Source organism: Centroberyx affinis, unplaced genomic scaffold (genome assembly GCF_046629955.1).
Source record: "Centroberyx affinis isolate AG114_WGS23_722 - 3 ecotype Tasmania unplaced genomic scaffold, CSIRO-AGI_Caff_v1 ptg000227l_1, whole genome shotgun sequence".
Lineage (NCBI taxonomy): Eukaryota > Metazoa > Chordata > Actinopteri > Beryciformes > Berycidae > Centroberyx > Centroberyx affinis.
In genome coordinates, this window is record NW_027278914.1 from 240995 (window position 1) to 268902 (window position 27908).

The 27908-nt window shown below is 45.3% G+C and overlaps 1 protein-coding gene across 1 annotated transcript in view; it reads right to left on the reverse strand.

The window, feature by feature from the left end:
- Positions 1-962: 962 nt before the first annotated feature.
- The window catches only part of LOC139663505 (collagen alpha-2(VIII) chain-like), a 45082-nt gene continuing 18136 nt past the window's right edge, over positions 963-27908 (reverse strand). Inside the window, 3 exon segments of the mRNA XM_071542194.1 lie at positions 963-6568; positions 11011-11097; positions 11100-11201. Coding sequence (XP_071398295.1) covers positions 4665-6568; positions 11011-11097; positions 11100-11160 — 2052 coding nt within the window. The 5' untranslated portion in view covers positions 11161-11201 and the 3' untranslated portion in view covers positions 963-4664.

Genomic DNA, 27908 nt, shown 5'->3' on the forward strand with positions numbered 1-27908 from the left:
AGAATATTATGCCTGCACTCACAGGTTGTTTTGCAATAAAGATCTTACCCAATGTTTTCATCCCAATCAAATCCCTCGTGGTTGTGTCTCCTAATAATGAGTCATGGAGTCATGTATGTGTGTGTGTGTGTGTGTGTGTGTGTGTGTGTGTGTGTGTGTGTGTGTGTGTGAGCGAGCTTGTATGTGTTACACTCAGGTTACGCTACTATAACTAAAATGATAACAGAAAACCCTGTAATAATAGCATAGGGGATAGAATAAAACAAAACAAAACAAAACAAGTAGCCTATGACAGGGTCACAATAAACTCACTATAAAGTAGGCCTACCTCAGACACTAGACACTAGTCCCTTGGAATTTTGTAGGAATATTATAGGCTAGTGATTTGTCATAGTGTGCGTTATGAATGCGCGTCTAGTATGGCTACATCTAAACGCAGAAAATAGAGTGAGACTGAACTTCTCATTAGCTACTCTATTCCTTAAGGGAGGCACTCTGTATTTTCATGATAAAATTGAATCTTGAGACTTTATCTGTAATGGACAGACATTCCATGTCGCTGACTAGCTCACAGTTTCCCTTTTGATTGGGTATGTAATTGATAATTCATATCAATGTGCATCTGAGCTACTCAGATATTGGTAGATCAGACAGGGCCCTTTCAAATAAGAAAGGCCTGCGATATCTAATAGGCTACTTATCTCCCTCTAGTGTTCATTCATTTACTTGCAACAACATGCTATAGAATGGGTCACATGCAGAAATGTTCTACCTACTAACTGAAAATGAATTTAACAAAAAAAAGTAACGTGGCAAATTTGGCAATGAATCCCGCTGAATGTGTTCCAGTGATTTTATATAACACATAGCCTACCTCACATAGGCTAAGACTTGTAGACATAGTCTTTACCGCCACTGTTTATGACATGCACATAGATAGAAATAGAAACCTGAGACAGACATACAAGAAAGTATTTATTGATGTGGTATCAATACAATCAAGTACTGTAGATTTTGTATAAGCAGACAAAACATTTTCAATCAAAAAGAGTGCATTTTATACCCAAATTCTATTGCATAGAGTGCACGCAATAGCCATGTATAAGACAAAAATCCTATAAGTTGATACATTGTACATTACACAAATAGAAAATAAAAGTCCACAAATAATCCTTCACAAATAACTCTAGAATGCTAACTACATGTTGTAAATGCTCTTAACTCATCAATGCTGTTAAATACCATTTATACGTTCTAGGCTTCGGTGGTCGGTTTTGGCATTCCTATTAAATTATCACAAATGTATAAATACATCTTCATTAATTTCATGTGCAAATGGGAATGGCCGTTTGTATTTATCGAAACTAAAACAAACAAATATCCCTTAAGAACCGAAGCAAGGCTTTTTTTCTTCTTTTTTGTCAAGAAATAGAAAAACAATTAAAAGCAATTTGTGATTGAGACAGTACATGGATCTTACTGACACTTGTTAAATGATTTGCACACAGGGCAAACTCTGCAAGCAAGTGACATTGTCTATGAAAACATAAAGGACAGAGAGTAATAGCCACATGTAACTCAAATCGCCATATCAAATGTCTAAAAGAAGGAGACAACAAAAAAATGCAACATACAGTACACAACGAGCCTTGGATTGTCTAGTAGACTCACACAACAATAATGATACATAAACGATTGTAGATGTGTTCATGTTATGAGACAGATAGGGCAAGAGCAAGTGCATTGTTTGCATTACATAGATGTAAAATACTGATTAGGCCTTATCTTAGGACTGCTTTTCCAGAGCAACTTGAATAGTTAGGCTAATCTTTATGTATAGTGAGACAGTTTAATTTGTATGAACATTGTTAGTTGCTTTATTGCTACTATTGTAAATCAAACAGCATACATTCATTCTGATTGCAAAGATCAATGTTTGGCACAATCCTGTACATTGACATTCCACCATTAAGGTGTAAGGTAGTCCTAAATTCAGTGTAATGAAAGTGTTTGGGTGGCGTTATTGTCAGTCATGTGCATATACCATGCAATACCACTTATATTGGAATCCTTTCTGAACTGATACACCTAAAAGCACGTAGACAGTATCACAACCTCCAAATTTTCATTATAAAACCACACCCATCAGTGTTGCCCCAACCCCTCTCTCTCTTAACTTCCATGTCACTGCAGCCCTTGATAAAAGATCTCTGTGTAAAGATTTTGCACACTTCACACAATGTCTCTTTTGTTAGTAACTTGGTACAACACAGAATTATTGCACAACGATATGCCACTCATTTGACCAATATGAAAAAGAACCTGCTCAGTGTTCGCCAGGAATTAATGTCTAGAAGAAATTGTCTCTTGTTTTTTATCGTTATCTCAGTTGTTTTATTTTCTTGTTTTCTCTTACATCTTCTGTCATCTAGTCATTACATTCATCTATCGCCTATTTCATAACTTGTTCCCTTACTTTGCAAAGGCACCATTAGAGTGTTGTAATGTAAAGCTATGTGGGATTTTCAAAACATATGTGAAGTCATATCTCCTGTGGAACATTGACTGGATTGTTAGTTCTTCCTAAGCTTTTGTCACATCACTCAAGTTTATTATTATCCTTGCTGAAGTGTTCATGACCTGCCAGAGGGACAACGTGACGGTAACACACACACACACACACACACACGCACACACACACACACACACACACACACACACACACACACACACACACACACACACACACACACACATATACACGCATACACACACACACACGCACACAGACAGAGTGACAGGTAGAATGGCACTAATACTAGAACATACAAGCACATGCGTACACACACAGCGTGTATCTTTAATGCTTCATCCAACAGAAATGAGTAAATACGCTGCTCTCACCTCTGGCCCACCACCTCTCCCAGAAATCTGGCAGGGGTTTGTTAAATGTTATGCAACCTGTCTTTCACAACCTGTGGGCCTCAGTCAGTCCCTTTACTTATTCATGGAGTAAATGAAGATTGATGCTCGTTTCCCACTGCATGATTTGACATTATTCGGCTCTGAAAGCAGCCTGTCTTTGTAACCAGGGATGTTCCATTGAGCCAAACAATAATTCAGCTTTATTTGATGCGGCGTTTGGGGAATAAATAGAAAGTCTTTTCATTCAGACCTACAAATGCTTGAGAACGAGTCTCATTTCTCCAGCAACAAGTCAGATGGAAACTGGCGGGATGTAAGAGGTGACCATTTTATTTCTCATCCATTTCCCAAACCTAAGCCAGCTTTGCAGCATCTTCACAGATTTCATGTTTTCAGTATGTGGTCAGAGTGGGGCTTTTAAAGCATACCATAACGCAGAATGCTCACTTGGTGTGTTAATGTGACATTGATTTCTCCATGGCTAGTATAGCATTTGAAAGCAGTGATGTCATGATCAGAGCTCATGATGAGGATAACTGTGACATGAAGGGATTTGCAGTGCACATGGGGAATGGGAATAACCACTGGATCGATACAAGGAGGCAGGCCATCGATCCAGCTTCAGTTGGGTCCTTACTGCCCATTTGCAGTTGCTCTCAGTATCTAGTCTATGGCATATAAACATTGACTGTATGCATACATATCGTCCTCAATTAATATTGTACTGAAAGTAAAAAAACAAACAAACAAAAAAAACAACAAAAAAAACACCATTGTCCTTGCATGATGTTGTTGATGCTTTTCAAAAGGGCAATTTGATTTCAATAGTTCTAATACTGCTAGGTGATATTATTCTTGAATTGAATCTCTTTTTTGTGGGTTTTACACAATCTGGACAGAGCAATAACTTATAATAATTGTATAAACCCATCATTTTAAATGGTTAACTTTTAGATTCAGAAAGAAGCAGAGAAAATTAGCACCCAACGGATGCTTATGCCAACTAAATGTCAAAATATATATCTCACTCTAACAATAAAGACTTATTTCTATTAATATTTTAAATGTAACGGTAAAAAGTAATGGTATAATGGCATTATTATTATTTGTTTTGCTATTGTTGCTCTGTATATTTTGTATGTTGTTCTGTTGCTCTTTACATGTCAATATTTGTCATTCACTTTTTAAATAAGGACACATATGAGTTATTGTGCAGGACGTGACTGCAGCCAGGGGAACCAATCAGCTCCCCAGGGTCTGGTGATGTCATCCTAGTGATGTCAGAGCATATGGGCAGGATGTGCAGTCACATGGGAAGGTCTGTTACTTACACATTGCAAAGTAAGGCACTTAATAGTCTGAATCCAATAAACAACAACAACAAAGATGACAAGGACAAAATAATAACAATAAAATTATTACAATATAATAATTAAAATAATATAAGCTAAAAAACCATCAACATAAAACACAAACCAAAACAGACATTTGAAAGACATCGAAACACAGAACACAGCATGAAAATCCTTCCCCTGCCTTTTAACTCTTTCCATCATTCATTCACAAAGTTTTTTTTTTCTTTTGCTGATGTTGTTGCTGTTGAGGGTGAAACTGATGATGATGGCAGTAATAGTGATAATTTTATGTTTTTTTTTGTTTCTATTATGGCTGCAGGTATTTTAGGTTTAGGGCTGCTCTGAGGCGCCAATACAGGGACATGTTTGAATGAAAGGACAGGGTTATGTGGGACAGAGCAAGAATCCTGAGAAGGAGGAGTGGATGTACTCGGTGGAATAGAGGCCATTGGCCTGATCTGAGGGCATCTGGACCCATACCTGGTCGCCCTCCTTCAGCTCCAGCACAGCACTACCGGACGCCTGGTCCATGTAGCCCTTCTTGTATTCGTCATAGGTGTAGGTGGCTGGTACATTGTTCTTGTACAGTGCCACCCACAGGCTGGTTCCCTTTACGTGCATGTGGTAGGCAAAGTAGTAGACACCAGACAGAGGAGCAGTGAACATGCCAGTAGCAGGGTTGTAGGCATTTTGCCCATTGTACAGGGTCCTGTCGAACTTGATGGGCATGCCAGAGGGGGGGAAAGGCGTGGTGAGGATGGCAGTGTAGGCTGGTGCTACCGAGGCAGAGAGCGCACCGTGACTGTACACAGGCTTCTTCCTGTCCCCTGGGACTTCATCCCCTTCCAACTGTGAATCCGATGGCCCTGCAACAACTGTTTGGCCATTTCCTGGAGGACCTGGGGGCCCTGGAGGGCCAGGGAGACCGGGGTTACCGTTAAGCCCAGCGGTACCTGGTTTCCCTGGAGGACCCTGGGGACCTGGAGTTCCCTTATCTCCCAGCTTACCCAGCCCTGGAGCCCCCGGCAATCCAGGTTCACCCTTAAGGCCAGGGACGCCCTGTGGCCCCATGGGACCCAAAGGCCCCTGCAGACCAGGGATGCCTGATTGGCCCCTGGGCCCTGGAGCCCCCACAAACCCTGACTCACCTTTAAGCCCTGGAGCACCTGTTAGCCCTGGATTCCCAGGTAGGCCAATATGCCCTCCCTCACCTTTGGGTCCAGGTTTTCCAATAGCCCCATTAGGACCAGGGATGCCCTTATCCCCAGGGATACCAGGTTTTCCAGGGAGGCCACTGGGGCCTTGATCACCTCTGAAGCCAGGCAGACCTGGAGGCCCCTGGGGGCCCAACTCTCCTTTCAGTCCAGGCATTCCATGTTTTCCTGGGAGCCCCATGGGGCCTTGAGGTCCTGAGAGTCCTGGTTGTCCATCTAGGCCTGGCTCCCCAATTGGGCCCTCCATTCCTGGCTGTCCTTTGTCCCCAGGAAGGCCAGGCAATCCACCATGGCCCTTGTCTCCCTTTGGTCCAATCAGACCAGGTTTTCCATAGCCAGGAGCCCCAGGAAATCCAGGAGAACCCCTGGGCCCTGGCTCTCCCTTTGCCCCAAGTGGACCTGGGTTTCCTGGCAAGCCATCTAGCCCGGGCTTTCCTAACCCAACTGGCCCTGGCAGACCCTGTGGACCTGGAGCTCCAGCCTCTCCTGGCTCTCCATGGCCCCCTGGAAGTCCTTGATCACCTTTTAGACCAGGCTGTCCGGGTAGCCCATTTGGTCCTGTTTTTCCCACACCTGGAAGACCAGGTAACCCTGCATTGCCCTTCAGCCCTGGAGGGCCCCTTATACCTGGAGGGCCTGTCTTCCCATTTCCATTCTCACCCTTGATTCCACGCTCACCGGGTGCGCCGGGACCGCCCTTTAGTCCTGGTTCTCCCCGAGACCCAGGGGGGCCTCTGATGCCTGGAAGCCCAGGTTTCCCATTCAGAGACAGGCCAGCTGGGCCAGGGAGGCCGGGCTGCCCTGGAAGACCTCTAGGTCCTGGTTCACCACGAGGACCAACCTCGCCATTAAGCCCCGGCATACCCTTTGGCCCAATCTTTCCTTGGAGACCTGGAAGCCCAGGCTTCCCAATTCCTGGAAAACCCGGAGGCCCCTGAGGGCCTGGCTGACCATTGAGACCTGGTTTCCCCAGTCCAGGTTTCCCTGGAAGTCCTGGTGGCCCAGGGGGGCCTCTTGGTCCAGGTTTCCCTTGGGGGCCTGGCTCCCCCTTCACATCCATCATGGGTGGCATATCTACAAACAGAAAGAAATTGCTCTTGTGGTCAATGTAGTAAGGCATTCAAAAATAGAAAAAAGGAGGTGGAAAACAGATCAGTAAGAGTTGTATTCCAAATTATACAGAACATGCATTTTGAGAAAAGGAACAAAATCCTTTAAATTAATCATTCATTTTGCTTAGATTATAGAGGATCCAGTGTATAAAAGTGATATTTGTTTGTCAGCCAAGTTAGTTAGCTACTATGTATGTAAGTAGTAAGTACAATAATTTGTTATAATTGTTTGTGAAGTTTTCCAAACATTGATATTGAAGTTTTAGAATGAAACTCTCCATATATAAGACAGTTCAGCATGTGTTCATGAGTTTAGCAGTTGCTTTACTGTGATTATGGCACAACTGGAGAGAAAGAGCCTGTAAAGAGAAAATCATTTGATTGTGCAACACAATGGAAAGGAATCCCACATTTCATAAATTGTCTCATTATTCTTTCCCAGCATAGTTGAGAAAATCACCACAGTTTGAGGAGCACACAGTTAAACAGAGAGAGGAGATCCACAAGCCTGACCTACAGAGCTACAGCATCCACTGGCCAGTTTCAGGTGATTTGTTGTTCCATTGCCTCAGTCCAGCAACACCCTGCCTGCATGTAACTCCTCATGCTATGTCATATATGTAGCCAGAGGCCTGATCGTCACGTATCCCTTCCCCATAATCGAGCGAAACTGACAAATGTCCATAATTTAAAGCATATTGTCTGTATTTGGATTCATGTCAAATAAATTGTATTCCATTTTCACCCCTGTGTGAGTTCACGTTAGTGTTATTTCAGGGTAGAAAACCTAAGCATACCTTATTGAAATCTAAGGAAATCTAAGGTTCAGTTTTGAAGAGAATTCCAGCCAGTTTACTCCACTAGTTAGCTCAGTTGTTTCACTAGTTTCTTTTTTCAGTGTATATGAGGATTCTGCTGAGGATGCATGGTTTTTCAGCATTGCACTGTTTCACATTCACATTAAGATTCACACCTGGGAGCTGCCAATACAACCACAGTCTTCTGCTATTGGTGCTTCAGGCTAAGTGCCTCGCTCAAGGGCACCTCAATGGCAGTTGTTGAGGAAGCCTTACTCATTCTCTTTCCCTGCATAGATTTTTTGGTTGCTCCAGGAATGTAAACTGGGAACCTTCTCCTCACAAGCCCCCTACTCTAACCTTCGGGCTACTGCCTCCCCCTAGTGGCAATCAATAAGACAACAATTACTAACATGAAATGTTCTGAAATGTACTAACAGTGACAGTGAAATACCACTTAAAATGCCAGTATCATACATATTTTCTGCATCTCAGACATTGGGAAAATACCATCCACAAATTAAGTAATTCATGAACAATGGTAAAAATGGTTTGGCTTGATGTGTCTCAGGATTTGGGCTGTAATACCGTATGATTCAAAATGATTATGTTGAAATTGCCCATATTGTGAATATATGTTAGAAGCACACTAAATGCAACTGGTATGATTACCATACATTAGATGCTGCTAGTTGTTTTGGGACATAGCCATAGTTGATCCTCATTTTAACCACATCTGTGATCTATAGGTAGCACACATGTGGTAGGCCTAGCTCCTATTCCAGTCAGTCTTTTCCCAGAGCCACTGTGGTTCCCAGGTACCTTCTTCTTCCTTAATTGAGAAATGATTCTAATTCTATATAATTATATCCATTGTATATGTCAGCCCTTTGCTCAGTGCCCTTTGCTCGAATATATACATCAAAACAAAAGAAGACAAAGACGAAAAAAAAAAGAAGACAACAAAATTAAGAGATTTGATTAAAATGACATGCTAACCTCAGATTTGTTAATTTTTTCCATGAAATATAGATTACCTTAATACATCGTCTCAAGAAGAGAAATATGGTGCATCACACTTCAGAGGTTAGCATGGCATGTTCATTAGCTGTGATTTCCTTGGGCTTTTCAAGTTTTAAAGTGTTTTCAAATACACGTAAAGCCTATGGCCATGAAGAAAGAGCAACAAAAAGGCTATTATCTTGATAATGGAAAAAATAAGGTGAACAGTGGCTCAGGTAACCTCTATCAAGGCAAGAATGATATATAAACCACAGGTCATGAATGCTTGTGTGAATCTAATGGAAAAGCAAAATGAGAAATGCAAGAGAAATTGGAAATCTTTGAAGCAAAGGTATCAAGCTGAGTGCCACACATTGCCTTGGGCTTGTGACTGACTCCAATAAGTACTGACCAGTTAACTTCTTGATATTCTCCACAGTAGTAAATGGAGACAAATTGTCAAAATTGACTAGAAGACCAAACCTTCATAGATGATACGTAGATTATGTTGAAATGGGACATATTCAGTTTTGTTTTTTGTAGATCAGCCGTCTTACATTGAAAGTTCTGGGGAATAAATTCCTACATTACTCTCTAAACTTCGCTTTGTATCTGAACATCAAATATTAATCATGCTGATCAAGTTTTTGCATGGATGAATTGCATGCTCATTATTGACCTACATACACAGGCCTCTTCATGTCATTACATCACTGAAAAGTCAGTGTGGGACATCAAATATCTTGACCCATGGGGTACCATTTTGTGCATTAGGATATGTTGTTGTATATGTTTGGTATGTTTGGTGCTATAGAAATGTTTCATACTTTTATTTTGAGTGGCAGCTGATATTGCGATGTGTAGGCTACAATGTTTTGTGGCTCTGGACAAGATCAAACAATTACATCGTAAATTGTCAAAATGCATGGCTGTCAAAAATATAAAAAAAAAATTCTGAATTCCTGGAAAGTTGACTCTGTGGACCTGTGATAATAAATCTTGTGACATTGAAGAGCCATACTTAAAGACACAGACAGGTGTATGGCCAATCGGCTTAAAGATTTAAATAATAAATGCATGTATTTACATTTTGTTGCATTCAAATAGGCTGTTGTAAATGATAAGTAAGTAGGCCTCTGTGAGCACTATGTTGTGCTTGAATAATTATTCATTATTCATTCTAAGTTGTTGCAGTGTGGACTTGTGACCACTTGGAGGTAGTCAAAGCATTGTGTTTGTGAATCAAAATCTGTATTAGCTTCACTCCTCAGTGTCCAAGTCTTGTTCACTGCCACACTCTCTGCAATCCCTCTTACACACAGTATAACTTTAGATGATGTAAAATCTTCCAGCAAAACCTGTGCTATCTCTGTGAGTGATTCCCAGGAATCTAAAGTTTCTTTCCTTGACACTGAACTTCCTCTGAATCCAACTTCTGGAATGTGTCTTTGTCAAACATTATTTCATGGTACCTAACAGAAAGTGTGTCTGTCATGAGAGGAAATTTGCTATGAAGTAGGGGCCTCTGACCGTACAAGGGACATTCAAAATGTGATCCAGAGCCTGCATGGTAGTTTGAGTCAAATTCTATAGTGATGGCAGTGATAGCATGCACATTTAGGAGTCTTCCAGTACCCCTCTCCCCTTCCTGCTTCCCCTTAGCCTTTTATTTCTTCTATTTTTATTTCCTCTTTCCTTCACACTTGCTCCCCATCTCTCCCCCCTCTATCCCTCACCCTCAGAATACGTGAAAAACAGTGGGGTAACAGCATCCAGATGGTGGGAGGAACAACTGGCCTGCCAGAGCTCAGCAAACAGTGGGCAATCAGGCCTCCATTAGGCCCCAACTGAAGACCTGCCAAATCCCGCTGGACACACAGGGCAAGGAGACACACACACAGACTCCAGTGAGCCCTTTTACTGCCTGAAGAGAACCAATAAACCAATGGCTTCAGTGCACAAATACATCTGTCTGTCCCGGTTCCTTGGGATGGTCTCCATATCAAACACATCTTGAACTGAGTTGTTGGAGACTCAGACTTTTATGATGTTGGTGTCACAGGAAGTAATTTTTTCAGTGTGGGATGTTTCCCTGCATAGTTTTGGATGCTGTAGATCGTACTTAGGTCGGCGTCATGCACCGTTTGTTCAAACAGTTGAAAAAAGATCAAATTGTCAGGCTACTGCCAACAGGATACTGTAAGGGAAACATACTGTCTACTGAAGATAACTTTGAGCAGGGTAGAACTTAATTTGAAACAACTGACACAAACGTTAAGGACCTTTGCCTCAGTTTGGAGATTCGTACATTCTTGAATTTATATCCTACATTCATAGAATAGCATACTATTCTCTTGGTAATTTATATTCTGTGCACTTTCTGGTATGTGCAAGAGCCTTACTGAGGAGTGGAACTACTATATGGGGTAAATCTCAGTTTATCAACCCAAAACCATTACGATCAGTCCCTCCTCTGATCCAGCATACTGTTGCCACTCTGTGACGTTGAGGTATCGAAGTTGACCTCATGGCCTTTGGAGCTGGTTCATAGCATGTGCTTAATAGAATGTGAGAGAACACACACACATCTACAAATATTGCTCACCAATGTAATGTCCCTTGCCCTCTCGGAACGGGGGTCCAATAGGCCCTTTCATCATGGGCTGCATGTACTTCATCTGGGGCATGGGGGGTAGCCTCCGGCCAGAGCACGCCCCCCCAGCATCAGCAGCACGCAGACAGGAGCCAACAGCATGGTTACCAGCCTCCCAGGCTCCAGACGTCACACACGAAGAACTGGAGGAGACAACAGAGGAGGGAAAAGAGGGGGGAAGAGAGGAGAGGAGAAATTTGTTAATATGACTGAAACTGGACTGGGCTTTATTGCATTTTATTGTGGATTATTGAGGATGGTCTTTCACATCACAACTTCACTGGTCAATTTAAGGAAAAATAGCAGTGTATTCACTTGTAGCATTCTTAGTGAAACCAATGGTATTTAGGGTTTTGGCACAGAAACAGAGCAGTGTAAAGGGATTAGGCCGAGGTGATATTTACCCATACAGTGAGTATGATTGAAATTGTTTGTGTGCAAACTCCAGGTGCAAGCATACACATGTAGCCTACACAGGTCCATACTCCTGTCCGTATGTGTGCATCTGTTTGTGTTGGACAGTGACCCACCCATCCTGCTGTTAGCTGCACAGGTATGTAGTATGCACTTGGCCGGGCCAGTGTTTGACCTAGATGGTGCTCAGAAAATGTGACAGGCAGACCTGTTGACTTTAATTTACTGCAGGAAGAAATGATCACTTCATCCTCATGTTACCACTGCCAAATATTTACACAACCCTGGTCAGGTGCGAGCAGGAAACCACCGGAGGATGGCTGGTGTGTGTGGGTTTGTGCGGGTGTTGGTGTGTATGTGTGAGCGGGTGTAACTGTAGGTGTCCAGGAATGACTAGAACTGCTGAAATGACGTGTGAAAACGGCACAATTTCCTCTCCAGCTCCGCCCTCTGAGCTGCTGTCTTCAGCTCTATTTGGACTGATGACTGTCAGGAGCTCCCTTGTGATAATGCATGACGCAAAATGTGATCCCGGCCTCGACCTGCTCCCTTTGAAATGCCAACAATCTCTCGCTTACATTAAGCAGGGAAATTGTGGTGAGGAAGACAGCTGTGAAGTACACTGTAAATCCCTCTCCAACAATCTCAGTGGAGTGAGCACGTACTCCATTTCAGCTGCATCTTTAATTGCTTTGTATACGCCTACTACATTCAAAGACAAAACAAATTACCATACAATTACAGCACTACACATGGAGTACAGTATGCATGACATAGGCACAACAAAGAGGTAAACTGTAAAATAACAGGCAGACAGGGAGAGAACAGAAGGCACTACATGTAGTTAAGGGGAAAGATTGCAAAGCAGGCTAACCAAATCAGACAAAAGAGAAATATAATGCAGTAGAGACACACTCCATCATTCTGGCAATTCTGATTGCTGGCAATCACTCCCTACCGCAAATGTGGGATCAAGGAGGACATAATGCAGCATAAACTATCCCTCTCCGGGCCAAAGGGGAAGAGGCTTGGATACTTGATTAGTATACCCACTCAGTGTGGTTGTTTCTTGGACATTCTTGTTTGCTAGCTACCCACACTGTGAGTCTCAGACCCCCTCTCCCACTTTCACCCAGACCTGAGCCTCTGTAGTAGCATGCCAGTAGCATTATGCTCCCTTAGTCACACACTCATTTGATCACCGGCAATTATCATTCACATGTTGTTCCATTCCTTCCTGACTCATACAGTACTCATCTTCCTCTTGTCCAGCTTCACTCTTCTCTTCACTATGCTCTGGAGAAAGGGTGAGCTCACTTTTCTGCATGTATTTTGACAGGAAACCAGTTTGAATTCTGTTACTATACTTTATCATGTTTTTTTAATTAGTTTTATTGATGGTTTTGTCTGGTTTTGGCTATAACTCAGATAGTGAGAGTCTTGTTAGGCTTGCTAGTCCCATCAAGTCCCTGCTGAGCTGTTTGGACTTAGACAGTGAGAGCAGAGTTTAGTCGGAACAGTCTGACATGGCACTGCAGTTACATGAAAATGAGTAGACATTTTCTAATTTGAAAATGGTCTGGTATTTTGTAATTTGAAAATTATGTCAAATTACATAGTGAAACTAATTTGTAGCAGGAGCTGGGAGCAAACTGGGAGTTCGAAGCAGGCCTGGACTCACAAGAACTTAAAAAAAGGTGTTCTCATTGCCACCATGTGTGTTGAGAATGGGTCTGTTTTGCAGCTTTGCAGCTTTGCTCATGCCGTCGTCTGTGGTTGTTTAGTAATAGCAAGCACATAGTTAAGCAGTCAAATTCTTGTTTTACAGCCATTTACCAATGTGTTTCTCAAAGCTGCCGAGCAAGTTTTTTGTAATTAGTCACGTCTGTGTGTGACTCTCTCCGTGCATCTGTCCATTTATGCTTGTTTATGTTCCTGTGTGTCACTGGAATCTGTGTCAGCAAAAAAAAAATAAAATAAAATAATTTCTTAAATACTCATACTATATGGAGCCAAAGCCCAATCCAGGAAAAATATGACAATATGAGAACAGAGAAGGAAACAGGGAGAGAGATTTAGAGGAAGAAATAGAAAGAGAGACAGAAGAGAGAGAGACAGAGAGAGAGAAAGAGAGAGAGAGGGAGAGAGAGAGAGAGAGAGAGAGAGAGGGACAGAGAGAGAGAGAGAGAGAGAGAGAGAGACAGAGAGAGAGAGAGAGAGCAGTATTGGTAGTCCAGTGTTTGGTCGTTGGCCGACTCGCTGGCTGGCTGGCAGGGGCGCTGGTCTGGGGTCTGTGGTTTTGTGGCTGGGGTAATTTAACTGGCGGTTCTGGGTGCCCACCATCCTGCAGGCGTCATGTGTGTGACCAGAGGGACACACACAAACACAGCCGCCGTGCATGCTCAGGGATCAGACACAGACGAGTTCACAGACCTCCACAATCTGTTTATCAAATGTTTTTGTTGAAAAGCTCTGCAGACGCTGTTAAAAAATCTCACGCAATCCCGTCTGGCTGGCCACCATGAGCCACTGCTGGATCGAGACACATACATGCTCTCACACACAAGAACACCCACGTGAGGAAGCACACACACACACACACACACACACACACACACACACACACACACACACACACACTGAGCATGCATGTGAGCACAAACGCATACCTCTGGTAAGTGGTTATGCAGGGTGTCTTAAAAATACTCAAACTCGTTAACTTCCCCCCTTTTTCACATGATGTCGGGCCATTCAAAACAAACCATAACAAAACACTGAATTTGAAAGAGAGAGAGAGAGAGAGCAAGAGAGAGAGAGAGAGAGAGAGAGAGAGAGAGAGAGGGGAGCTAATGGTGAATCAAAGCCTCAATCAGTCATTAAACATGAGCAGCATCCAAAGTTACAGGGAAAAAGCCTGGTCTGGCAGGCCAGTGACACTTTATATAAAACAGATTCAAGAGGAAAAAAAAACACACCACACACAAGACATTACAGTAACAGCTCCAAAAATACAAATCAGAACAGAAAATTGTTTTTAGCAAGAAAGAGGAAATTAGGGTGACTGATCCCCGGGGCAAAGGGACACCGCCAACTCCATGGCACTCTAATAGTCATAGCTCTACTGTTCCCACCTCCAGACAGCTGTCAAATTGCAGAATGCTATGTATAACATCCACATCAAACACAAAGACACATGTTGGCGAGCGCACATAATGAACACAGACAGCCAGCCCACTCTCACACATGCAGCGCGCACAACCACTTTCCCACACACGCAGCTCACAAGTCTATCTCAAAACCACCTGGTGATCCGAGTCACGGGCACAGACCAAACACGGCGCTTGCGGTTGACGCCTTTCTCGAAAAACATGCGGCGGACGCCATTTAAACAGAGCCGAAACGCTGAGCCGAGAAGGCTCCGGGGCGGCCAAGGCAGACTCAATAGCCTCCAAACCAAGAACTCAGCAGCATCTCAAGTGGCCTGCCCAGACAGGCAGAAGAGACACAGACACCGTGGCTCGGCGCAAGCCAAGCAGACACTTCCCTAAGTGCTCCGTCTACCCGCTAATGAAATGAGCAGCGCTGGGGAGGTGAGGCCGAAGGTGCTCTGTCTCCGCTTCCCTCTGACGGTGCACGTGTGGATCCAGTCTATACCAGGCATTTCCTAAACCGCGTGCCCGCAAAGAGCTCATAGGTGTACCGAGCGTGAGGAGAGAGAAGGAGGTGGGCGTTCTTGTGGCTAACATTTGAGCAGCTCCTTGAGTGAGGGCATCGTCTCCTCACCGCCATGCACCGCATAATGCCAGCTTAGGCTTTTATGCAAACACCAAATGGTTCTACAACAACCGAGGTCACGGTCTCACCTTGGTTTCCACCACATAGTTTACGAGAAGAGCGGTTGCTGTACCTAAACCCTGACCGCGTATTTTAGCTGAGTCATCCAATTCTTACAAACCTCAGCCACAACCGTAACCATAACCGTAACCATAACCATAACCATAACCATAACCATGTCCCTAACTACAACCATGAAGCCACATGGGTGGTCAGCTCTTATCCAACCACAGCCATTCTGCTGCACCATCTTCTTCCACCAAGTTCCCTTCTTATAAATGTTTGAAACTTCTCCCTCATGGAAATTCACTGTCTGTCCATCACCACAGAGGAAGAAGGGTATAACTTACAATAAATTCAATTAATACACCTGTGGTTTATTATTCAGTCTGCAGTCTAGACATACAAGACAGTTTCCAGATTGGTACCAAAAAGACAGGCACCTGCAACCATTATGCAACCTCTTAAAATAGGCACAAATGTACACACACCTATTACGAAAGCATCTGGTCCAGACAACACAGAGCCCCATTGACCTGTGTGTATGCATTGTTCTGTCCATGCATTAGAGAGAGAGGGAGGGAGAGAGAGAGAGAGAGAGAGAGAGAGAGAGAGAGAGAGAGAGAGACAGATTGATGGTGGGACGGAAGGAGGGGTACAGGGAGAGAGCGAGCGTAACACTTACACAACCCGCTGGCGGTGTGCGGGCACACAGCGCTTATTGAGTCTCAGGCTGTGTGTGTGTGTGTGTGTGTGTGTGTGTGTAAGGGGGAGAGGAAATTGAGCGTGTGGGATTTTATTTGGAGAATCACCTTCTTCTGAATGAGGTAATCCCTCTCTCAGCCTGAGTGGCACTCGGGCCGTTACGCCTTTCCGGTGTCAGCTCGCTGTATATTGCTTGAGCAGCGGTCACAGTTCGCGGTGGCTTTGAACGCACCACGTATTACTCAACACTGTTTGTGTAAATAATCACTCACTGATGACTGTGTAGACCCCGGGGGAACAGCATGGCTATTCCATGTAACATGTCCATATGTGTGTGTTTATGTGTGTGTGTGTTTTATGTATCTACTGCATAATGTATATAACACATCATCAGCGGTCACTTTAGCTAACACCAAGTGGAAAGTGTAATGAAGGGCTTGGTCCTGCTGCTTCTCTCTCACCGAGCGTGTTTCTCAGGGAAAACACTGGCCTTAAGGGCGCGACCGCAAAAGAGGTCCTACACTCTCTCAAGCCTCTCACCGTTGGTTCCACATTTAACAGAATCATTAGCAGTCAATTATCCTTTTTAATGCCGAGGCATCTCACACACACAAAGGCATAAATCAGATATAGGAGTACGTATTTACTCACAAACAACACACACACACACACACACACACTGAATTTTCCATCCATCTATTCAACCTCAGGGGGTTTCTCATGTCAAGATAGGAGTCTGTATGTGGCAAGACACTAGAGTTGGGAAATGTCTATGAAAGCTGTGATGATATCGATCAGAGGCCAGAGAGACAGTTGTTGAAGTCAGAGAGAAAGAGAGAGAGAGAGAGAGACAGAGAGAAATGCAACGTCCCTTCTTCTCATCCAACCCAGCTTGTTCTCAGGAAGCCATTGACACACAGACCTCATCCGTCTTTCTCTCTCTCTCTCTCCTCTCTCTGGATAGCGCGCGATGAGATGATATACGACCGCACCGCAGATGACTCACTGAGCGCTCCTCGACCTCATACATGCAAAGAAAAGGCTGCCTGCTCCGGCGCAGGTACGTGCACACGCGATCACATCCTCTCCTCTTTGTGAATCCGTCACGCCTGCCTATGTCTGTCTGTTCATTCATCTGTCTAGCTCGTTGCCTCCCATCCAAACCCGGGGAATAAAAGCGATTCCCATATAACAGCATGACTGATTGTGCGCTGCTCGATTTTCACATGTATCTCTGTCCCTCGCTTTGTGGGAGACGGCAAAATGGAAGATGACAGTCCAAAAACTGACAGGGAAAATCACGGGGAAACAAAATCCCACGGATCATTGTCGAGAAAAGGAGGAGGCTATAGAATGAAAGGCTGAATAATGATGGTGATGAAGGTGAGGGGAACTGAAAAAAGGCGATGGGATGGAGAGGGGGGAAATTGAAAAGGGCCTCGCTTTCTTTGAGAGAAAAAAAAATATAATAAAACACGGGGGCGGTGGAGGAGAGGAGAAGAGCCTCATCAATTCAGGAAATGGTACCTGTGGAGCGGGGCTGTGTTTTCCTAACTTCCCTGAAGATCGGGGCGGGTGAGAAGAGGGCTAGGAGACGGGGCGGAGGAGGGGTGAGTTTATGTTGATGGAGTGGCTGAGGAGGGAGCGAGGGAGAGCTAAAGGAAATGGAGGGTATAGGTGGCGGAAAGCGTGGGGGGGAGTGAGACAGGTTGAAAGGGGTGTGAAGAAAACACCAGGAGGGGAAGGGGCCAGACGCGGGGTTTTCAATTCTTCGTGACTTCATTCGGAGGAACACGTTTAATACCTGCGGGACGCTGATCTGAGCGCAGAAGCAGACGTGCTAATCGTGAGATGGGAGATGACGGATTGTGCATGCATGGATGTGTGTGTATGCGTTTGTGTAGGTGTGTGTATGTGCGGGTATGTGTGTGGTATTCAGGGCGACACAGACAAAGTGAGGCTAATTAGTCACAGAACTATTAACCCACAGAACCTCACACATGTACAGTTGAATGTATGTTGGGAAGAGAGGCCCCCGGAGCAGGAACATTTTGGGGCCAGTGAAAGGGCATTAATTACAATATATTAGCCAGTCTGGCCCCGTAGTGCCGTTTACATATTCATGCTCTATCGCTTCATCTTTCTGAGTGTGAAGCCTTTCACAGGACAGGACAAATAGAAGAGAGGGAGGGAGGGAGAGGGATTGCGAGCCTGCGAAACGTTCGGTGCGAGCCCTCTCCCCCTCGAACCTGCCAAGAAATGAGTTACAGCAGAAACGGAGAGGAGTAGAGAACGAGAGAAAGCAAGAGTCCGCAGGCAGACAGACAGAGCTATACCTTTCCGCCTGACCTGTCGGTGCACCTAAACCCAATATGAGCGGCTGATTAGGTAATCGAGAGGAAAGAGTAAAAAAAATAATCCCATAAAGGACAATCTGCTTCCATCTTCCCAGAGCAATATATCTTCTGCTTCTCAATGGAGCGAGACGGGTCCCTATAAAAGCACAGCACCCCGCGCTCAAAAACCTGACATTATTGGCGTCTTATCAATTACTCAAACATAGACAGAATGGAAATCGCTTGCCGTTTGAAAAACGAGAAATTAATACAAGGATACAGATTTATGGATAAGGATATTGAACCGAGGAGGGGGACGTGAGTTAGTGGGCACCGTCAGGAGTTCACAGCAGCGTGACCTCACCTCAGTAGGAAAACTTCTAGGACACCCAGTAATATAATCCCCTGTAAATCAGAATGATCACTCTGTCTCTCTCTCTCTCTCTCTCTCTTTCTCTCTCTCTCTCTCTCTCGCCTCGTAGGTCTCGACTGGCAAACTCAGCTCTTTTCTCTCCCTCTCCGATTCCCCTTATTCTCTCCTGCTTAAGCCTCTCGCTCTCCGCACAGCACATTGCTGGTGTGAATACTCTTATTGTGTGCTGCCAAGACCTGACCAAGCAAGGCTCTTTTTTTTTTTTTCTCCCTGTTCCAGTGTGTAAGCCCACAAGTACTGACACATACTCAACTCTCTGTTATTCTCCATTTAACATAACGGCAAAGGCCCGGAGAGAGGAACAGAAAGAGCGAGGAGGGAGTAGGGAGGGCGGCGAGCGAGGACAGCGAGAGGCAACCGGAGAGTAGAATGGTTGGGTAGATGGACAGGACGGCGCTGTGCGGGATAGAGGGGTGGATGTAGGGCAGCCCAGAAGGGTGGTAGTGCTCTGTTGTACTTAAAAGTGCTGGGCTGGGTCTGTGTTATGTCTCTTGTCTCCGAGCACGCCGTTACCTTGTTCCCTCTGTCTGGGTGGGTGGCTTTCCCTCTGCCAGAATGGGGCCTACGCACAGGTACAGCAGACACACAGGCCAGGGAAAGCACAGACTGACAAAAGCGAGACGAAGAAAAGAGCACAAAAATAAGCCGCAGCCTTTGAGTCTCAGAATTTTTCAATTAGTTGCATAGTGAGGGACGGCGCGCAGTTTCGCAACGCGGCTACGTTATTTCCTGACCGAGTGTCAACATATCCACGGTGGTAGTTCATCCAAAGGCAAGGCTGGCTCCGGCGGCGAGTCGGCCCATGTGGAAAGTGCACGGGTTTATTTAGGATTCAGCGCTCCGAAGGTGCGAGATGTTCTGGGGCGCTGAAAAAAAGGGGGCTAAACCCGGAACAATCACAAGCCATCAATTGTTCCATTCTTTTTTTGCCAGGACTGGAAAAAGTCCCAAGATGCACGTAGCTGGCGATGACTTCCAGAAGGGAAAAGCCCAGAAAAGTCCATTCCTAAGTCTATTTCTATCAAAGGATTGCACAGTTTGACACTCCATGAAAACGCTCCACTAATGCGGGTCACACCGTCAAAGGCTATCACCGGAGCGCCGATGGTGGGAGATGGAAACTTGTGTCAAGGGACAGAAAGAGAGAAAGCGAGCGTGACAGAGAGGAAGGTAGAAAGAGGAAGGGAAGGAGGGAAGTACCTTATGACCGTAAATAGCTTGAATAGATATTGATAGATAGATAGATAGATAGATAGATAGATAGATAGATAGATTGATAGATAGATAGATAGATAGATAGATAGATAGATAGATTGAAGCAACAGAAGGGGAGAGAGAGAGAGAGAGAGAGAGAGAGAGAGGGAGACAGAGAGAAAGCAAGAAGCCATGAAGGAGACATGAAGTCATTACGACAGGCAGAAAGAAAAACAGGGAGACGGAGGAGAGAAATGAAAGGGAGCAGAAAGTAAAAGCTTTAGCTCTTGATCTCCCTGTTGACCCACTTCAGATGTGTGCCCCGCCAATCATCTCACACACTCCTTCCACCGGCAGCCCAAACAGCTTCACACATACGTGCGTGCACGCACACAAACACACACACCAGTTGGCAGCAAAAGAGAGAGGGAGCCCTATTATTCTGTCCGAAATGGAGAGAGGGGGAGAAAGGACGAGAGGTAGAGAGGAGATTATAATTTAATAAGGGGCAGGAAATCTCGGTCAAATCCCCCTGAAGGAGCTGAAATGCCTCCGCGCCGGAGGCTACTGGACTATAGACTGACTGGGCTCCATCTGAATGGGCTCCTCTGGCACAGGCAGTGGGGCAGACGACCGAGCCAGCAGACAATAGACCAGGAAGAGAGAAATCCCATTGTACCATAGCTTGGAGCCGTACCCCTATATGAAATAGCCGGCCAACAATTTGTAAAACCAAATACCAGCTGTGTGGCTTCTGCTGATGCGCTCTGGATCCATATTGGTGATTTATATGGTTGGCATGTGAGTGATGATTGAGGCACAATCCACAAAGGTTAAAGTAATGCTACACAATATTTTCCTGTAAATAAATGTCAATTTTGCTGCTTTCTATTTCTGCCTGGTATAACACAACAGTGATTCAACCTGTAAGCCAGTTCAGTCCTTCCTAAGAAAAATCTGGCACACAGGAAGTGATGTGTTTTATGCTTCTGGCAACAGCGACAGCAGTTTGTTTGGAATAAATAGAACTGGGTAGTTAGCATGAGCAGTGATAGCCACTATGGCTGAACAGACAGAGAAAAGAGCGCCACCTACACAAACTCAAACTTCATCAACAGAAAATCCAAGGAAACTGACATCAAAGTATTGGACACACTGTTTGATTGACAGGTGATCTCTGGGAAGTGCAGTGCAGAAACACAACAGCAATGAGCGCTGAGCACCGAAGATGACGCCAAAATTAAAAATATGAATAACTGAACTTTAAACCAGAACAAAATAATACATGCCAGAGAAATGAACCCCTTATTTAATTGGTAGGTGACACACACTTCCTGATCATGACATGAAACTCATATAATTGGCTACATACTGTATCTGTGAGATGCTGCACTAGATCAGCAGCTGAGCAGCTATAGGGCCTCCAATCTCTCCTAGACCCATGTGTAATCTGCAGCTTCTTGTGTGTCAGGATGACACACACATGTCGGGACACACACGTCGGACTGTGAACTCTCACACCCCATCCATCTAAAAGCCTAGATGTCATTGACTGATAAATGAGAAATGAGAAAATGAGAAACATATCGCTCTGTCTCTTGTCGTGTGTCTGCGAGGGGTGTTTGTGTGTAATTATCTGTGTGACACCCCTCTCTCCTCCTCCCTCCTCCTCTCTCTCTCTGCTGTAGCTAGGAGCATAGGAAAATTCGCAAAATCCCTCTCTGCTCAGAAATCACTTGCTCCCCCCATCCACCACCTCCCCTTATTTTAAATGGAAAATACGTTGAACCCCAGTTGAGGACCATTAACTGTTCATTAGCCTCAGGTTGAATGATCACTCACTTAAAACACAGCTGACCCCAGCTGGGCGAATTGGACTCCAGACTGAACCAGCAGAAAAGAACCCACAAATTTCAGAGGGCCTAGGTCGCGTCAAACACACACACACACACACATACACACCCACACATGCGAGCATGTTAACCAGACCACCAGCATACAGTGCATAGCCCCTCTGACTGTGGTCCTTGCTGAAGTCCACCCCACCCATCAGGATCAATGCAAGTCTTTATTAGCTGCTGGCTCAGACTGCTGGCTGTGTAAGAGGACCCTGCCAGCCCTGGCCTCACACCTCCCAAAACCACCACTGGGCTGTATAAACACGGTTGTGTGTGTGTGTGTGTGTGTGTGTGTGTGTGTGTAGGTGTGTGTGTGTGTGTGTGTGTGTGTGTGTGTGTGAGTGTGCGTGTGTGTGAGCAAACGTCTCTGCTACATGCAAATATGATCCAAAGCTGTAAGATAAGCAGGGACAGAAGAAAAGATTGAAAAGGAGGAGAATCAGGGAGGAGAGGAGGGAGAATTCTCAACGAAGGCAAAAGGATGAGAGGGAGAAACAGTGATGAAGTGCTGTTGTTGTACATGGAGGCATCAGATAAAGAGTGGATGGATGATATACTGTAAAAAGTGGGGTAACAAACTGGAACAATGTAGGGCTGTTGACATAGTATAGGCATACAGCCGCTCCTCACATATCCTGCAATAGACCTGCAAGGCTTTCCAAGCAATTTCTATTGGGGTTGCCGAACCAACAGTGCAGTGGCAGTGCTGCAAGCATGTGATAAGTGGGACTTCTACTGCGGCTACATCCACACAGTCAAAATCAGTCTGCTTTTTTAGTATGAAATGCATAAAAGACGCTGTTTGGCTGCGGCCTGCGATGCTGACATGCGTCCGCGGGGCCGTGTAAAAACTGTGAGAACACGGAGCGCCGTGTCCCATCGGAGCGGTGTACTGTGGGCCCGCGCCAGGCCTTATGAAGGCTATAAGAGCCACCAGGGAGCAGCACAGGTCAGACCAGACAGCACGAGGAGCTCTGGGAGGTGTCAGACACTGTCGGGGAAGGAGGACAACAAGCGGAGGCCTGGGAACGTGCCCGGTCCTATTTCACACTACTTCACACCGCTGGATGTCTGATTTAGTTTGTGCTTTCACCACAGATACAGTCTGAAGTAAACATAAGCCTGCAAGTCACACACACACATCCGACCGCACATGCACACACACACAAACATATGGACACAAACATAGTCTGGGCAGTATTGTGCAAACCCCTCAGTGAAGTAGCGGTGGCATATTTGTACCACTGGGTGAGCTGTCAACGCAGACTGAACTTCATGCTGTTTAACTTACGGAATATCCTGAGGCTTCTGGCGCTCGCTCACTTACCCCTGAAAACTAATAATGCCATCGGTGGCGGGCTTACAGAGGTACACACAATAATAGAGTACATTTCCTAGTGGAAGTGCACAGTAGGCTACAGGTCAGTCAATTAGACTCGGGCCGACATCTAAACTTGGCAATATAATCACAATGAACCTTCCAAAAGAAAAGGGGGGGAAAAAAACTGGCTTGCGGAAAACAGCAACAGCCAAACTTCTCATTAATATGTCTGAAATCATATTTGGATTATTTGTAGTCATTAGCTGAAATATGCTTGATTTTAGACAGACGACAAATTGGGTGTGCTGTTACCTAATTTGCTCTTGATCCAGCACGGCTCCATAGACATGTTTGTTAAATATCAAGGAAGGAAGGGAGACATGCTGGTTTGCCAGGAGCGCTGTGTCTTGTTTCAATAATCATAGTTTGCACACAGAGGAAGGGGAAACAAAAAAGTGGCTAAACAGGACGCCGCAGGTCTGCAGTCGGCCATGACAACAGCACAATCACTGGCAATATAATGGTCTCACTGTTTCTAAAATAAAGGAAGCATTACAGCTCGCATTGGCAAACACTAGTTAGGTTTCAATGAATTTTCTACAGCGATGGCAGTTTGCTTGTTTGCTTTAATCACACAATATTACTCAGTTGTGTCAACTGCTTTGCGCGTGTGGTATCACAACGATGCGACGCAGGGAGGAAACAACAACATCACTTCATCTGTCTCTCACATCTTTTACGTCCTGTGCATCATCATGTCATCAAGCAGCACCCAGATGAATGAGGGAAAATTCACCCATCAGTCAGTGTCCTAGAGAGGGAGATCTGAGAACGAACTGCAGATGTTGCAGAAAGGGGGGGGGGGGATGGAGTGTGGGAGGTGAGACGGAGGGAGAGGAGAGGAGGGATAAATCTGTCCAGGCCTGGAGCAGGACAGGGGAAGCGTGCCTCTTCAATATGGGGGTTAACTCAATATTTCCTCCCTGAGAAGTTATGATGCAGATGGGGAAGTGGATGTCCCTCGTCTCCCTCTCTCTCTCCCTCTCTTACTCTCTCGCTCTATTCCTCCCTCTGACCTCCCCTTCCGTCCTGTCGACACCTCTTCCAACCCCTCCGCACTCTTGACATTAATCGTGACCCGGGTGACTCCCCGTTCAGTTCCCCTCTGTGTGATTGATTTCATCAAGGCTCCTTTTTATATTAAAACCAGATCTGTTCATTCCCCCCCACTCTTATCTCCACGGCCCAGTCATCAGGAGGTGATCAGAGAGAGACAATGGAATGTTCCAGCTGCTACGAGACGAGATGTAATGACAGAGATCAAAGGCAGCGGCGCTCGCACCGCATCGGGTCCACATCGGGTCCACATCGAGTCCACATCGTCGGCCTGGGACAGTTCAGGGGGACCGAACGCTCTCCTCATAACAATATTGCAAAAAAAAGTGGTGTAAATGACTTATGAAGATTTACGAATTCTCTGCATGCCATATGAAAGGGAAGACACGTCCCACACATAACCCACACCAATTACCGGCAATCGTAAATATGATTTAATTTAGTGAAACACAGACAAGGAATTATTTGCACATCTGTTACCGTTGTAAACACTGCAAAATCAGGGTGAATTTATGGGTAATGGGCTGTAAAAGTGTCTGGTCTGCGCCCAAAAATGTTGCCGCTAAGGTTGAGTACTGTACATCAGGAAGGAGGAAAAAAACGAGAGAGCATTTAATGACAACGAACATTCAGATAATTACGTGGCGCTAAACGAACTCCATTTCCTCGTTCACCTGTTCGATGGAATGCCTGTAGCGCTGCCAAGAACCAGTAAAACAGCACATTCAGCCTTCGCGAGGCTAGACGCAATAATAGCCCTCTCATTATGCATTATGTACCAAACGGTTGAAATTAGGTAGAAATAAAGAAACACTGAAGAACTATTTGTCTGTCTTTGAATGAGATCTGTGCTCGGCCCTTTAATCAGATCATATCAGTCTACCTAGCATGGCGATAGCGCCGCACAATCAGAGTTTGTGAGGTTACGATAAGACTAAAGGGGACTACCCCACTCCACATGCATCTAATGGTTCATTAGGGGGCTGATTCTCAGGATTAGATATGTGTTTATCTGTGACCTGGCAGCCAGAAGAAGGGGACATTCTTGAGAGTCTGGAGTTAGTTTAGATTGATGGGCCCTCGCTTAGATAATCACCAGACCAAAAGAGGGCTGAAGCAGCTTCTTTGTCTCAACTTGGCAGCTGGAGAGGACGGGAGGATTGGTGGGAGGAATATGAGAGTTAGAGAGGAATAAAACTTACACCACAGACATGAGAATGAGACACATCCTTGGACAGGAGTGGAGCAGAGGGGGTGGATGGAGTGGATCTGGGAGGCAGCGGAGGCCAGGCTCCTTAAACAGAGCCTATCCAGAGCAAATAAATCAAAATGGAGACAGAGACTAGTCCTGTGCCTTTACAGGCAACACAAGGTGCACATGTTCCTCCCAAAAAACACACGGCGCGATGGCCTCGTCAGGTTGCACCTTTCAAACGTCTGGGTGATGCAGCTGTAGGCCTGCAGGAGCTTTACAGGTTTTTCTCCCAAAGAAGTCACTCTTGAAAAGCTTGGGTAAAAGGTCAGTCTCCTCTGAACCTAAATGCATTCCTTTCTTAAACACAGCAAGCGTACAGCGCCCTATTAGTTTACTGTTTTACACATAAAAGGCCTGATGTGGAACATTAATAAAGTGGAGAGAGTGAAAGGTGTGCATTTGTGGAATCCAAATCAGTCCTTCCAGTGAATTAAACCTCTCCAAGGGTGGGATCCTCTGCGGTGTTTTTACTCCAAACAAACCTAAATGAACCGGCCCACCAGAAGAAGGAATGAAAGGGATGAAGAGAGTGGCAGGATTGGGGAGAGAAGTGGGTGTTGAGCGGCCCATTCCCCGAGTTTGTTTACAAGTTTTCAGTGGGCAAATAGGTGTGAAGTGGAGTGAGAGGCGCCAAGAGAAGTGCGGTCGGAATAATGTGGGTCGTAATAATGGGGAACGGTGATTCAGACCAGGTTGACTACGTGATCTTTAACAGCGCCTGCCCTGCCCAGGCAGACGCCTCAAATCTATGTACGAGCGTGTGAGCTCATAGGTGAGAAAATTCGTAATTTCCTTAGGGACACACCCTTGTTAATGATCTGTCAAATTTTACATTCTACAGACTTTATGTTCTGTTAAACACCTGATACTTTAACGGCTCCAGAAAATGACTCACAGTACCTCGGTAATTTATCTGATGTAGACTTCTTTCTCGCAGCATGTCCAAAGAGAAAAGTTCTATTCTATTCCGGTCTATTCTGTTCCGAAAGCGTAGGGAAAAGGTTGCAGTGCAGATCTACATGGGAGACAAGTTTAACAGTGTGCCATTTTAACTGTCAGAGCAGAAGATATCATCTGTGGTCTGATTAAGGGACTTGAACGGCTTCCACTGAACCAAACAAAGTCGAGACTGACTTCCAACAACTGACACAGCAGCTTAATGGCAAGAAATGGAGAGACGGCGGAGAGAGAGAGAAAGAGAAAGAAAAGAGAGAGGGAGGGGAGGTAGACAGAGAGAGAGAGAGAGAGAGAGAGAAAGCTGCTCGAGTTCCTCGGATGACACAGAGCAGGCCACTGCGGGAAACCTCAGCTCCTTCATTCACTGTGGTCTGAGAACATAAAAAGCACCACACCGTTTGATCTCCAGACTTGAATACGTCTCACAACTTCATAAAAAAAAAACACGGCTTTGGAAAGCATATTCCCCAATTATTCCCCCCATCGACCCCCTCTCCCCACCTCTCTCTCTCTCTCTTCTCCTTCCTTCCATTCCTCCCACATTAGGGATTCTGTCTTTGATATCAAAGTGGGATGAAGATTAAAGTCCGGGCTAGGGGAAGAGCTGCGTGGTACGGGCAGCCGGGCAGTTGGCCACGGCTTGGATGGGGCTCGATCCACCGAGTTATTTGCCCTCTATCTGCCCACTGTTAGCTCTGTTCTACTGACCGAGGACGGCCGGGAAATGAAAGGAGCGCCTTTGTTTCGTGACAGCTCTCATCCAAGTTGACATAATCGTCGCAGAACACAGCCTACATTAATAACAGCGCTAATAGATCTCGGTCTTCCGCCCTGGCCACGTGCAAGACACATCCGTACACACTAGAACTTAATCCTCTATCATCCACTCACACACCCCTGTGTCCCTCGTGCTCGGCCTCGAGAACATCTCTGGAAGGATTTAAGAGTCTGTCGGGGAGGAATGTGACCCTGCAACACCGTAAGAGCCAGCGAAGATTCGTCTTCCCTTTGAATCTCCGGCCTGCTCTCCGTCCTCCCTCCGTATTTATCAAGCGGCATCGGCCCACTGGCCAAGCACCCATCAGTCAAAACCCGCCAGGCCATCGCCGCCGCCTGGCCTCCCACTGGGCACGCTCCGTGACCCGCCGTGACCCAGGAAATGTGACCAATTATGAAGCACTTGAAAAGATCAGAGGGTCAAATCCCATGTCAGTCACTTTCTGGGATCCTGTTATTTCTGGTCAGTCTTTGCTGGTCTGTGCCTGTCTAGCCAGAGTCTTTACCACATACTGTATGTAGAGAGAATGATCTTTACCTTAGGATTTTTCCACAGTCATTTCAAACAAACCAAGGAGATTGAGACCCTTTACTTTCCCAGTGTGTTTTT